The sequence below is a fragment of the Varanus komodoensis genome, unplaced genomic scaffold (assembly GCF_004798865.1).
Source record: "Varanus komodoensis strain SLA01 unplaced genomic scaffold, ASM479886v1 scaffold16, whole genome shotgun sequence".
Lineage (NCBI taxonomy): Eukaryota > Metazoa > Chordata > Lepidosauria > Squamata > Varanidae > Varanus > Varanus komodoensis.
In genome coordinates, this window is record NW_025335468.1 from 13,522,546 (window position 1) to 13,536,024 (window position 13,479).

A 13,479-nucleotide genomic window follows, 5' to 3' on the forward strand; every position below is an offset into this window, starting at 1 on the left:
ATAAAGAAATAATTCACTCTTATCCTACCAGCTCGTCTGGATCCTATATTATGAGCTAGGGTCATTGAAGATGATCTTTGTTTTGGTATTGTCAACAGGTTTGAGTTCAAAGGCCCATTTGGATAAGATCCTTGACTAATTGAAAAACAGAAAAAGGGTTTGTTTTTCTTCTGTTATTCTACTCAACTAAAATGCAGACAACTACATTTTAATCTCGTGAATGAAAGATAAGCAACTAAAGCAAATCATAGCAGTGTTCATTAAAAAAAATAATTCTGTACACAAACATCTCTGAACACAAATACACCTAAATAACTGATTAACACATACACAATTAAAACCATAGCCATCCAGCTGTAAAATGACATTAGCCACCTTAAAAGTTCATTAAAGACCAAATCAAAAAGATCATTTGGAAATATGATTTTTGCTAGGTTAGACCAAAGAATCCTCCTGTTCACGTTGTCTAGCAAGTGGCACTGAGAGGCACACTGCTTCTGGTCTGGTTATCAATATCAGTATCTAGCAGAAGGCAACCACAAAAACCTGAAATACAAGTTATGCTGAAGAAGCTGCCTTCTAAATATTACTATTATTATTATTAGAACATTTCTATGCCGCCCCTTGCCGAAGCCTCGGGGCGGCTTACAAACACAATAAAATACAATAAAATACAAAAACAGCAATATAAAATTAAAATTAACAATATAAAATAAATAAAAATATAAAATATAAAAGAAGTCGCCCTGGCCAGATAAATAAGCAAATATTGTTAACAATTAAAGTGACGTTTAAATAAAAAGGTCTTCACCTGGCGCCGAAAAACAAGTAACGACGGCGCCGGGCGGACCTCTCTGGGGAGCGCATTCCATAGATTGGGCGCCACCGCAGAGAAAGCCCTCCTCCGAGTACCTACCCTCCTAATATTATGGTGTGAATCCAGGAATCTACTTCCTTGCTGGAGGAAAGTGGGGAAGACATGATTTTCACTTATTCTTCCTTTTGCTTGCATCTTATGTCTGAGGATTGTGTTGTGGGTTTGCTTGCCCCTACTTCCTCCAATGGAGACTCTTATGAATCTGAGTCTCCTTTGCAAACACAAAAAGCCATTTTTAAGGGATACCTTGGATGCGATGCAATGAAATAATTCCAGAAATAATATAAACATGCTTTTTAAATCTATGTATAAAATGCTTAGTTTAGGGTAAACTGTGTGCAAGCCCATGTACTATAATATAAAATGCATATAAAATGCATGTTCTGTGAAAAAATAATGTGAATTGCTATTTTAAATATCACACTGATGTAGAAATAGGATAGGATAGACTTATGAAATATATCTACCAACTATTATCATTAGATGCGCAACAATCCTTTTGCATCAGTCACTGGCAAAGTTGTTTTGCCTTGTCTTATTTACAAGAACATAAACACTTATGATACACTGGTTAATAGTTTTTCTCCTGTATAAGTAGATGCCTATTGTACTGCTTGAGACAAGTGGAGAGCCTCTACGTCAAAAATTTATAGCATTTTGTTTAACTCTAATATCACAATAATTGCTCAAAGGAAACTAATGCCTATCTGTAAAGGTTCAATTCAGCATTTTGAATCAAGTGTAGTAAAGCATGCACTGTATAACATAGCTATATATAGTGTGTCTAAAGTGTCTCTCATTACATAAAGCTGGTTTCACTTGTTTTTACTTTGCACAAACAAAACAGGAATTTGTTAGCAATCAGTTTTGATAGTAATTATTAAAGACAAGTATTTTATGTTTTCACTGCGTTAGCTGAAGTATCCCATGAACAAACGTTTTTAAAAGCAAATAATTTTACATGAAGTTGTTTTCATTGACAAGAATTCAGCATTAAGACATGGGTGAATCTGACAAACATAATTCCATTCCAGTTCTCATTTTCCATTGCTAAATTCATTCCAACCCACTTCCACATCAGACTGCACGTTTGTCAAAAGATGCAGATTTTTGTGTGTTTTTCTGAAATGTACAGATTTTTCTAGAGTTTTCAAATGTACACTGTTGGTTAATGAATATTCCATTAAATAAAACATTTTCCAAAAGTATCCTTTTTTAACACAACATTTCAAATGTATGGCATTTCAAATTTATGCTATTTTGCAAACTGCATTGTAAGCTTTAAAGAAATACAGATTACAATATCTAACTGTTCCAAATCGTGTTTACATTCAGGAGATGCAAATTCTGTCAGTATTCACCAAAATGTGAAGCACAGACATTTCTCACCCAACACTAAATATAACACTTTATTTTCACTGGCCATCTTTGGTTAAAGAATAATCTTCCAACTTGTAGTAGTACTTTTCAGACAATGCTGCTCTCATTCTGTAGTTACTGGGAAATGGGAAACTGTTATTGGGATAGGTCTTTTTTAATGTTTTTCTATCATACTATTATGCATGTACTTTTATAACTGTGTGTTGATTTGTTGGTTTCATTCAACATTCTGTTCATCTTTCCCTAACCATTTTCTCTTCCTATCCCCATTTTTCCTTGTTTTGTGGCACCCCCAAATCCACACAGTCTCTCACATATACATCTAACCCAAACCCACCTATCTCTTATACCATAGTGGCTTCTCCTCTTCCTCAGGTGGTTGAAACACACTGAATTTGTCAATAAAGAGTTATTTCCTGTATTATGTTGAATAATTTTCTACTACATATAGATATGTGTTGCCAACCTCTTCCATAGTAAATCTTAACACCATCAGTTTTCTAAAATGCTGGTGCATATGGAAAACAACTGTAGCTAAAGTATCTTTATTCTGTTAATGACAAACTAGATTTCAGTGTTCTGTCATTTATATAGCTTTACAGAAATTAAACAATTCTATCAGAAGGCAAAGCTTGTGCTTAGTGCATCAATGCTATTTTGATCCTTTATTCAAATATAATACCAATAATCTTAAAAAATATTTAAGATGTTCTGTCCTCTCCTATTCTGGAAACTGACTAAATACCAGCAGCTATTTTGCTCAATGATGCCACCTGCTGTTTGAAAGCTTGAAAAGAAATGCACAGTATACAATTTAACAGACATTTTGTACAATCCAGGTTTTTCAAAGCCCAGTATTTTACTTTCTGGCTGGAGGAATGAGTGTGTGTGTGTGTGTGTGTGTGTGTGTGTGTGTGTGTGTGTGTGTGTCTGGCTGGCTGGCTGGCTGGCTGGCGGAATGAGTGTGTGTGTGTGTGTGTATAGAAAAGAGAGAGAACGGTACTCAAGTAACAATTTCCACTCCCTGGATGATAGCTATATGATCTTACTTCGGTCAATGGGTTCTATCTTGACTCAATAGATGAGCAACCAATAAGCAAATATCACAAATTTATGTGTTTAGGAATTCATTTAATAGACACCCATTATTGGAAGACTTCTATGGATACAATAAAGCTTTCATCCTCAAGAATTTCTGAGAGCTGTACATGAAACATGCCAACAGGAAAAAGACCTCTATTTATAAGATGCTGACCTTAAAGGATTATACTCATGATGCAAACGTTTGCCATTACTGCGTTCCCATCTAGACAATGGTTCAATAGGCGGCAGCCCAGAGGTTCCTGAACTACGCCTTAACTGTGGCGTTGGTAAGCTATTTCGGCTGTTTAGTATCTGTTGAAAAAGTTAAGAAAGGTCACATTTTTCTAACAGAAAACAGTCCTACTGCAGCACAGAAACTTAATGTATTATTCAGTATAAATAGTTATTATTGTTTGTGTTGTTGTTCGATCACAAAGTTGTGCCCACAACCCCACACCAGGCTCTCCTGCCCTCCACTATCTCCTGGAGTCCACCCAAGCCCATGCCCACTGTACCAGTGACTCCATCCAGAAATCTCATTCTCTGCAGTCCCCTTCTTCTTTTGCCTTCAATTATTAGTCAATTGTTTCTTCAATTATTATGCTACATTACACTGTAATAATTATTGCAACTGCCTGAAAAATTTTAACTTTCAGACAGCTATTCCAAGAAAACAGGTGTTTGAATAAAAGGACAATGTCTGGCTCTTTTTTCCATTTGTTTTGCTGTCCACCCTTGCCCTAGAGAAACAGCTTAGCATAAGCATAAGAATTAAAAGTTCTATACTGCACAAGTAAACCTCCTTCAATGATTGCCTGAGCTGGTGTGGTGAATCTGAATGCTCAGTTTCTTAGGACATGAAACAGTTTGCAATCCTGTTCCTGGAAGGAATAGTAAATTTTCATTTTGGCTAGGTCTAAAACCTCATACAGGGATAGAAGACAGAAAAGAAATTCAATGCATACGGGACCTAGGGGACAGAGCCCCCAAAGCCGAAGGGAAAGTACAAAACTGACAATGGGCTAAAAGAAGAACCAGAATGGAGGGAGGGAGGGAGGGAGGAAAGCAAACTGGAAGGGCAGAGAAGACAGAGAAGTGTCTAAACGAAGAGGGGATTGGTGGAAGAAGCTGCACAGCACTTAAGATGAGGAGAGTCCGTATGATGTGGGTGAAAGATTATATGATATGGAACAAAGGAAAGAGGAATATCAGGACAGTAAGTCAAGAAAGAGGTTGGCTAAAAGAAGTGAGACAAAACAGGCAGTGGTGAAGAAAATACAGGATTGTGAGAAGGCAATGCTTAGTGAAGATATGAAACTGAAGAATGGAGAAGCCAAAAAGAAAGTAAGACAGAAGAAAAGTCTAAAGTAGTGATAGGTCAGTGCAATACTAACAGAAAGTCAAACAATGACAGAGAATTTGGAGGGAGGAAGGAGTCAAGGAGATACAATGCAGCTAGGTCCAATATCCAAACCCTCACAGGGTTCCTTTTGCCAGCTGTGACTTGCATTGAATTTACCTGCCAATTATTTGGCTGCAAGGTTTTATTCAGGATTAAATAAAATTGTGAGAGACAAATATCGTCCCCCTTTTTTGCCCTACTTTCCTTTAAGGTGGACAAAAAAGGTTGTGGTCCCATCTAACACACAATTGGTCAGTACAGTCAAACACAGTTATTAATGGTCATACAATATGTATATAATGTGATTTTGTTTCTGTTTTCCAAAGTTGTATAATTTCTGCCTGCACTCTAAGCCAGAAAAATACGCAAGTTACCAATTTTGCGGTTTTGCACTGTAATTGATCATAATTGATATATTTTGACCTTATGCAGCTTACGATCTCCTCTTTCAGATGAGTCTTCCATTTCTGGACAGAGGTGAAAGCCCGGAAAAGGTGTAAATAGGTTAACTTTTGGTTTACATGAGCCTGATAAAGCACTTATCAAGCTATTGATACTTCTGAGGGAAGAAATCACATGTGGGGGAAGGACTGGATCACACAGGAGATCAGACACAATGTTGCGAGTCTCGTTTAGTACAGAAAGATCAACTCCAGTTCCACTGCAAGTATTCTAAAAGAGAAAAAATACTGTCAGCTATTAACTGCAGTCTTACATTTGTTAAATCAAAATAACCTTACAAATAGAAACATGGATCTTGGAAGTTTGGTTAAGGTATACATGGAGGGTAGCAAATGGATTTTTAGGTATATGGGTATTTACAAATTTGTAAAAACAATGCTCATATAGATCTGCCATTATAATTTACTGCATTAATACAAAATATTCGATGTTATGCCATCAATTTATAGTCTGGGAGAAAAACAATCTTTTCTATCAAAGAATCATATGTGAAATTATAGAATTAATTATTTTCTCAAAACAGAGAGTGAAGAAAATGGTGGATTTACTGTACAGTTTTCATACATGTATGTGGATGTTATCCATTTGTTCACATTTTGAACAGTTTTGTGCATTGCTGAAAGGACATAATGTTTCTTGAACAAAGTACAGTATTGGAAAATAAGATGCTTCCTCTATAGAATGTACATGTATTACGTAACGTCAATAGTGAGCAACAAGTGACAAGTAATGTTACGTGTTTTATACACACCTCAACAATACATATCATAATTTGCAATTTTCTTTCTTTCTTTAGATTTTTAATACTATTTGTCCTTGCCCTTGCCCTAACCCTTGGAAATAGTATTAAAAATCTATTTACCATTTATTTATCCTACTAATAGGATAAATAGTATACTAATAGTAGGATAAATACTATTTACCTTGGTAAATAGTGCCTAATGAAATACTCTTAAAGGAATATTATTTAAAAGCAGTGAAAACACAGAAAAACCACCACCCTGTTACCCACTTTAATATTGGTTTTCATAGGTGGCTTTGTACTCCCTTATGCTGTGGTGGAGTATATGTCTACCTAGAATTTTTAAAATGGTGAACTGCAACACAGCTGCTATGATCAGAGTATCTATTTTTACACTGATTTAGGTATAAAAAGATATCATGTCATTATAACAGGCTGAGAGTGCATCATGCAGAGAATAACTGAGCTGTGTTTGACCCGATCACATAGAAAGGTTCTGGTTCCGTCCTTCATGAAAACCAGTAACAGGTTTCAACAAACTTACTCATCACGGAAAGTAGCTATTGCCGTCTGGCAACTGTGGTGAGTGCTCAGTCTTCCTTGCAGTTTTGCGTCTACAGATGGAAATATCTGGACAACTGCACACTAAAATGCCTAAAGACTCTTAGCCACACAGTAATGAACTTGCAGCTCCTTCCCCATGTAGTGTCATAGCAAAAGAATGCTGTACCTCGAGTACTTGGGTGCATGGTACGCTACAGTTCCTTCATGTGGATCCCAGATAGCTCTAGCGCTGAACCTTGTCTTGGCAAGGCAGAATGTGCTTGAAAATCTGTATGATATTGCTTTCACATTTGGTAAGAGACTTATTCTGTACATCAAAAAGATGCACCTGGCATTAAGAGTTAGGGAGAACTTATTCCGGCTACTGGTCGTAGAATATTGCTTCTTGCTTAGATCTATTTATTTATTTGGAATTTTTGTATGCTGTCCCATTTGCATAAGCCTCGGGATGGCTTCCAACATCATAAATAAACAATCATACAGAAAGTACATATAAAATCTGGATTCATCCTGGCTAAAAATTTAAAACCAATAAATAATATTAATAATTATTAAAATATCAAATAAAAAAGCTTTGGGTAACTACTTCCTTTCATTCCTATCCTTTGCTTGGAAAAGGCAGATGCAGGTTCTTGTAATAAAATAAGTAATAATCAGGGAACTGCAGAGTTGGCTAGAGCAGCAGTGAAATTCATTAAATACTAGAGTATATTAAAGATTAGAGATGTGTGCACGCATACGGTAGGTTGGCCTAAGAGTCTATGACTGGTCCAAAGTCACCCAGTAACCTGCATAGCTGAGTGGGGACTAGAACCCAGTTCTCCTGCGTCCCAATCCCACACTCCTAACCATTACATCAATGTCTGAGAAATTACACCTGGTTTATAAACTTCTGAAAAGACACATCTATTTATCTTGGTAGGCCTTGTGCTCAGGCTTTATCACTGCTTAGTCACTTGATCTTCCAGAAATGGTGGAGCTGTTTCTTGACATGTCAGGCTTTTTATGTACAACCATATGCAACAAGGACAGTTGGGTGATACCTTTATTAGGATTAATCAAACTTCCACAAAATTCTGCAAGCCTTCATAACCAAACAGGAATGGGCAGAATAAAGATCTGAATCTACTGGTAGACTCTGAAGCAATTTCCAGTTGATCAACAGGGACATCTAAATACCATTTAAAAAATCATATTAATAACAAAATGAATTCTCCCTGCTTGGAAGTTATACTACTAAAATGAAGAAAGTATCATTTGATTTCTTTAACAAGGATTCTTTGATTCTGAGTTTCAATAGGTGAAACTCAAGAATTCTGCTGAAGAACAAGGGAGACCCAATGATATTTTGTGGAAGAAATGAAGTCCAAAAGTTATGGCTATGATGTTTGCAGTTTTGATGAACCCGGTCTTATAAGATGTGCAATCTGACTTAATTAATCAGTGATAGGTTAATCAGGTTAACAAATTAATCAGATTACACCTAGCAATGAACTTTGGAAAGGAGAAGCAAAGCCTAATCATAATTTGTGAGAACAAGAAAATGTTCTCTTACCTTTGGCAAAACATGGAGGCTCCTGGAATATCATAAAGCAGAAGTTTACAGAAACATGACAGTCCTTACTTCAACAAAGCCAGGTTAATTTCAGGTGATGCACTAAGTAAAATAGTCAGTTGAGGTCAAATTGACATCAATTGGAGGGGATGAAAATTCTTCAAATTTTCTGGTTCTACCCCTAGTTCATTCAAACTAAAATTGCCATTTTGAGACTAAATTGCAGAATTCATTGCCATAACATCCCCATCCCCAGCCTTTTCATCTCCTATCTTTATGAAAGTTCGATGAAGAGTTCTGGATAAAGTTGAAAGCTTGCACAATTTTGCAGAATTCTGGTTGGCTTGACTATTGATATTGCATTTTTCTTCCCTAATAGGCCAGCACAACTACTACTTTGTTATATATAATTGCTTAAGTTCCTAGTGAAAAATGCAGTTCCTGTAGTATGAAACCCAAACCAGTTAATTGTTGACATAAAAATGGCTGTTAACATTGTGAAAAATAATGCAAGTAACCCAGGCTCCTGTAAAAACCTAAAACTTGTTCAAGCTTAACCATATCTTCTCCCCTTGCCAAAAATAGCCTCAATGGACTCTACTGGTAGAATTTTCAGTAATGTTTCCAAGATAAAGGACTATATCCTGGGATATTTAATGTAACAGTATCAGTGCAATGAAATGTCAAAGATATAAGGATAAAGTGATATCATCAAATACCTAGTATGATATTCTTAAGGTTAGTGTTACATGTTCATCTGTTTTTAATCTTCTTTTTCTTAGGTTTATTTTACTATTCTTCACTCCAAAAAAAAATTAGTTGGAGTTCATGAAACCCCTTCTGTAAATCTTGACTAAAATAGTTTATTGCACTTATTGCAGTCAAAGATTTTCTGCTATGCTGCATAGGCTCCTAATGGCATAGGACTCTAAACAACAAAGCACTTGCAGGCACATAAGGAAAATATGTCCAGCTGTGCTGTAGAAGCATGTACTATGTATGCAAATTACAATTGCACAACATTGTACTGCTCTGCACATCTTTCTTGGAAAACCTCCTGAAGGGTAAGGCATTTGCTTGACAAGCAGAGAAGAGGGAGTGACTACTATAATTTTTGGCTTAGCCAGCAACTCCAGCTAAAAATGATTGACTCAGGGCTGGAATGGCATACCTAACACCAGTTACGAAGGTTATCTCTACTTTATATGGTATTTGCCATAAGCCATTCTCTTCCCCTTGACTTCTCACCTTTTCCCTTCCCAGTAGATGAAGATGAGAGGCTTCTAACTGCAGTATTTTATTATGTAAAAACAGGCCAACCAGGACTGGCTTCGTAATGCAAAGAGAGTAATGTAGTGGTTATAAGCAAAAGACTAAAAGGTGAGAGCCAGTGTGGTGCAGTGGTTAAGAGCAGGGACTGGGACTCAGACGATCTGGGTTCTAGTCCCCGCTCAGCCATGGAGCCAACTGGGTGACTTTGGGCCAGTCACAGACTCTCAGCCCAACCTACCTCAGAGGGTTGTTGTTGTGGGGATAAGATGGAGGAGGAGAATAATGTAAGCTGCCTTGAGCCCTTTGTAGGAAAAAGGCAGGGTATAAATCGAATAAACAAACAAACACACACACACCACCCTCAAAGAGGTTCCCACTGTTTCTTGGCCAGATGGAGGCAATGCTGGACTTTATTCAATGAGCTAGCTCTCTTGATTGGGCATCAAATAACAGGACTTCCCTCCCCATCTGAGCCTCCTGTGTTTTCTTCTAAACCAGTGATGAACTGGTTCTCAACAGTAATTTGGCATATCTCAAAGCTTGCTTTAACATTTCGGCTAAGAATTCGAACCCCACCACCTTCTCCAGTTCAGTCAGAGGCATCTAGCTTGAAATACTGTATTTTGGAAGAAGTGGACCCAGGCCTCTATTTATGTCCAGCAGGTCTCTTAAAAATGTAGTACTTTGTTTCATAAATTCCTATGTGGTCCTTGAAAAGAATGCAACATTCAATTAAAGAGGGTGGGTTTGGCTTCCCTGAGCACTCTTCCCTAATTAGGCTACTTGTTAACCTCTATTAAATTTTGCTCTTTTCTCCTCAGATTAGACTTTTTCCCCAGTCAGTTTTGGACTATTCATGTTTGAAGCTTCTTCCTAAATGGCATTTGGTTTGGTATACCAAAATGGCTAAGGTGTGTCCCAAAGTTACAGCAGTAAGAAAGGGGTGACATATAGTTTCTCATCAATTGTATTTTGATATATGTTCACATGCAAAATTAACTTGATGGGGAAATCTGAATGTAAATTTTGTCAAGAAAATGTTTGCTTGGCAGACATGAATGGGCAGACTGATTTTTAGTTGAAATCAGCTTGTAGGTGCCAATAATAGCTTCTTGTCATTGTCTACTTTGGGCACTAAATATGGTTTGCCAGCTACAGCCGAATGACAATACATGGAACTGAAGTATCTGTTAGAATGTTACTTTTATGGCATCAGAACCCTTTGTTATTTGAAGTATTGATTGAGGCTGAATAGCTACATCAGGCCTCAATCCATGTTTATAAATATCTTTCTGTAAAAAACATGATACTCTGGGTCTTAAGCAAGAATGGAATAATGAGGAGCACCTGATTTTGTCCAATCAATGGAATACTTTCTTGGAATCTTTCACATGGGGTAACAGTTCTTAGCTCATGTTTAATTCAGCAAAAAATGATGTTCCAAGTATATTGGACACCACAACATCTTTTCAATAAAGACTCGATTAAACTGGCCAATTATTGGAGGTACAATAGAGCTGAAGCTTCTCTCATATGTTTTGGCAATGCTCAATGGCTACTTTGTTTTGGGAGGCAGTACTAATTTGGATAAACATTACGATGGAAAGTTCTTTACTATTTACAGTTATGCTAGAGCACACCCTAGCAACAGTGATACATGCTCTTGTAACTTCCCGCTTGGATTACTGCAACGTGCTCTACATGGGGCTGCCCTTTAAAACGGTTCGGATACTGCAACTGGTACAGAATAGAGCTGCCAGGCTGCTGACAGGAACTGGCCATTATTCTCACATAACTGGTAGAGCCGGTCCTCTACCAGTTCCACTGGCTTCCAGTTGAAGTTTGGGCCCAATTCAAGGTGCTGGTTTTGACCTATAAAGCCCTAAACAGCTTGGGATCAGGATACCTGAAGGAACGTCTCCTTCCTTATATGCCCTCATGCCCCTTAAGATCTATGGGAGAAGCCCTACTCCAGGAACCCTCTCTAAGAGAGGCAAAAAGGTCATCAACTCAGAGTAGGGCCTTCTCTGCTGTGGTGCCCAGACTCTGGAATGTACTCCCCAGAGAGGTACACCTGGCACCAAGTTTATACTCTTTTTGACGCCAGGCCAAAACCTTTTTATTTAAACAGTATTTTAAACTTTAATAGTTTTTAAATTTAGTCACTCTGTTGTTTTATGATTTATTGTTTTGTTCTATTATTTATTGAAATTGTTGTTTTAATTGTCTTTTTAAATATTGTAAGCCTTCCTGAGATCTTGTATAATAGGATGGCATACAGAAGCTTTTTAATAATATTAATAATAATAAAATAATATTCTTAACTGCCTGCCTCTTGAAACCCAATGCAAGATCAGCATAAATGGATTCTCCATGCCCTTTTTGACAGGCAAAAGATTAACACTGTAAGATAGGAAGGATACAACATCATCTGCTGTAATATAGTGGCAATGAACTTGATGAAACTGATAAAATGTATATAATTTTATTTTTCAAGTAATTTAGGTCATCTTTAAGCATAGAACTTGCTGATTTGGGGACAGTTTCTGTGCAGTTTGCTCTTAAATATGAACCATCACTCTAGTCACATACAAATGCTTCCCAGTAAGAGCTGTTTATTTTCCAGCACATGTTTCTGGTTTCAAATTCAGCCTACATGGTAGCTTTCACGCTAGCCCTTTTCTCAAGAATTGCCATACTATGTTCACTCATTTTTTAGTGGAGCATTCAGATATCAGTAGTGGCTTATTGCATCCAGACTTTTTTCCGTGTTGTTCTTTTTTTATTAGTCTTGACTTTAGCACCACCCTATCTCATGTGAGCAGGAAATTATCTAGTGTGAGCTATTGAGGCTTTTAAGTGCACCTATGTTTTTAACTCAACACATCCTGTTTTCAAGTCCTACCTGTTTTATTGTTTCCTGATAAGCTTTGTATGCTTCCCGAGGAGTAGAGGTGAGGGATTTGTGATAGTCAATTTATTGCTCCTAAAACAGATCCACTTAATTACCTTGGTGTCAGCTTTTATTCCTGTGGAAGGGAAGAAGTTCTACTTACTGGTTTCCTCCTATTACTAGTTCTTTCTTTTTGTATTTTATTGTGAAATACTTGGAGGAAATAAGTAATGAATCCCAATAACAACTCTACCCCAGTAGAAAACCTGTCACTGCCACCAATTAACAATGTCACCAACTTGGATGGCTTTGAGAGGGAATTTAGCACATTCATGGAGAACAAGGCTATCAGTGACTACTAGTCACTTTGGCTATCTATTACCAAAAACAGCATGCCTCTGTAGGCTAGTTGCTGGAGAACATGAGCGGGAGGATGTTAGGCTCCAGCATGGCTTTTATATTCTTGTGTATATTCAGAAAAAAGTCCTACTGTGTTCAATGGGGTTTGTTTCCAGATGTAGGTGTTCAGGACTGCAGTCTGAGTGGCTACTCAACAGGGAATAAATAGGTCAATCATCACTAATCCCTCATCTACATGAATCAAGAAACTATAAAATGGACTGAACCTATAAGAAAGAAATGTTAGCTAATATTGATGGAAATTCAGGCTTAGTTATGTGCAAACACAGAGGGGGGAATTTGTAGCTGTGGACATATGTGCACTCAAATCTGTGCAGAACAGTCATTTGGAACATTCTACAGCTCAACCAAGTTTTAGGATGGAAACCTGCCCAGCTCCTCTGCACATGCCCTGTCCTTGGTTCCTGCTAACTACTCAGTCCTGAATTTGCTACAGTGAAGAAAAGTAAAAAGTGAGGCATTTAAGAAAGGAGGAAAGGAAGAAAATGGGTCATGTGAGTTCTCAAATGCACCACATCTGTGAACTTGAAGCATCAAGTATAAGTAAGCACCCTGTCCTTTTTTGTTGAGTTTGGCAAACCTTAGGTGTGCTGCTTTGGCAGGACTGACAGCTCAGAATCTGCAAATAAAGGGTGTGCAAGAGAGGTTGCCTACCATAAAGGGACTGACAGCTCAGACTCTGATAACAAGATGAGTGTTGAAACGGTCACAGTTCCAGCTGCAGTCCAAGGCCCTGGGTACCCAGCTATGCCTGCTATGGGAGAGATTAGTTCAAGGGCAGCTGAGGGCCCCAGTCAATTTGCCCGTGGGAATGGGGAAGAGCAACAAC

General features: G+C 37.6%; 1 protein-coding gene across 2 annotated transcripts in view; it reads right to left on the reverse strand.

Annotated features, from left to right (window-relative positions):
* The window catches only part of PDE3B (phosphodiesterase 3B), an 87,010-nt gene that overhangs the window by 26,213 nt on the left and 47,318 nt on the right, over window positions 1-13,479 (reverse strand). For both annotated transcript variants that reach the window (XM_044425566.1, XM_044425565.1), the window contains exons 3-5: window positions 5,166-5,414; window positions 3,513-3,652; window positions 29-135 (exon numbers count right to left, since the gene is read on the reverse strand). In XM_044425566.1, the coding sequence (XP_044281501.1) occupies window positions 29-135; window positions 3,513-3,652; window positions 5,166-5,414 (496 nt within the window). The remainder of the gene's footprint in view (window positions 1-28; window positions 136-3,512; window positions 3,653-5,165; window positions 5,415-13,479) is intronic.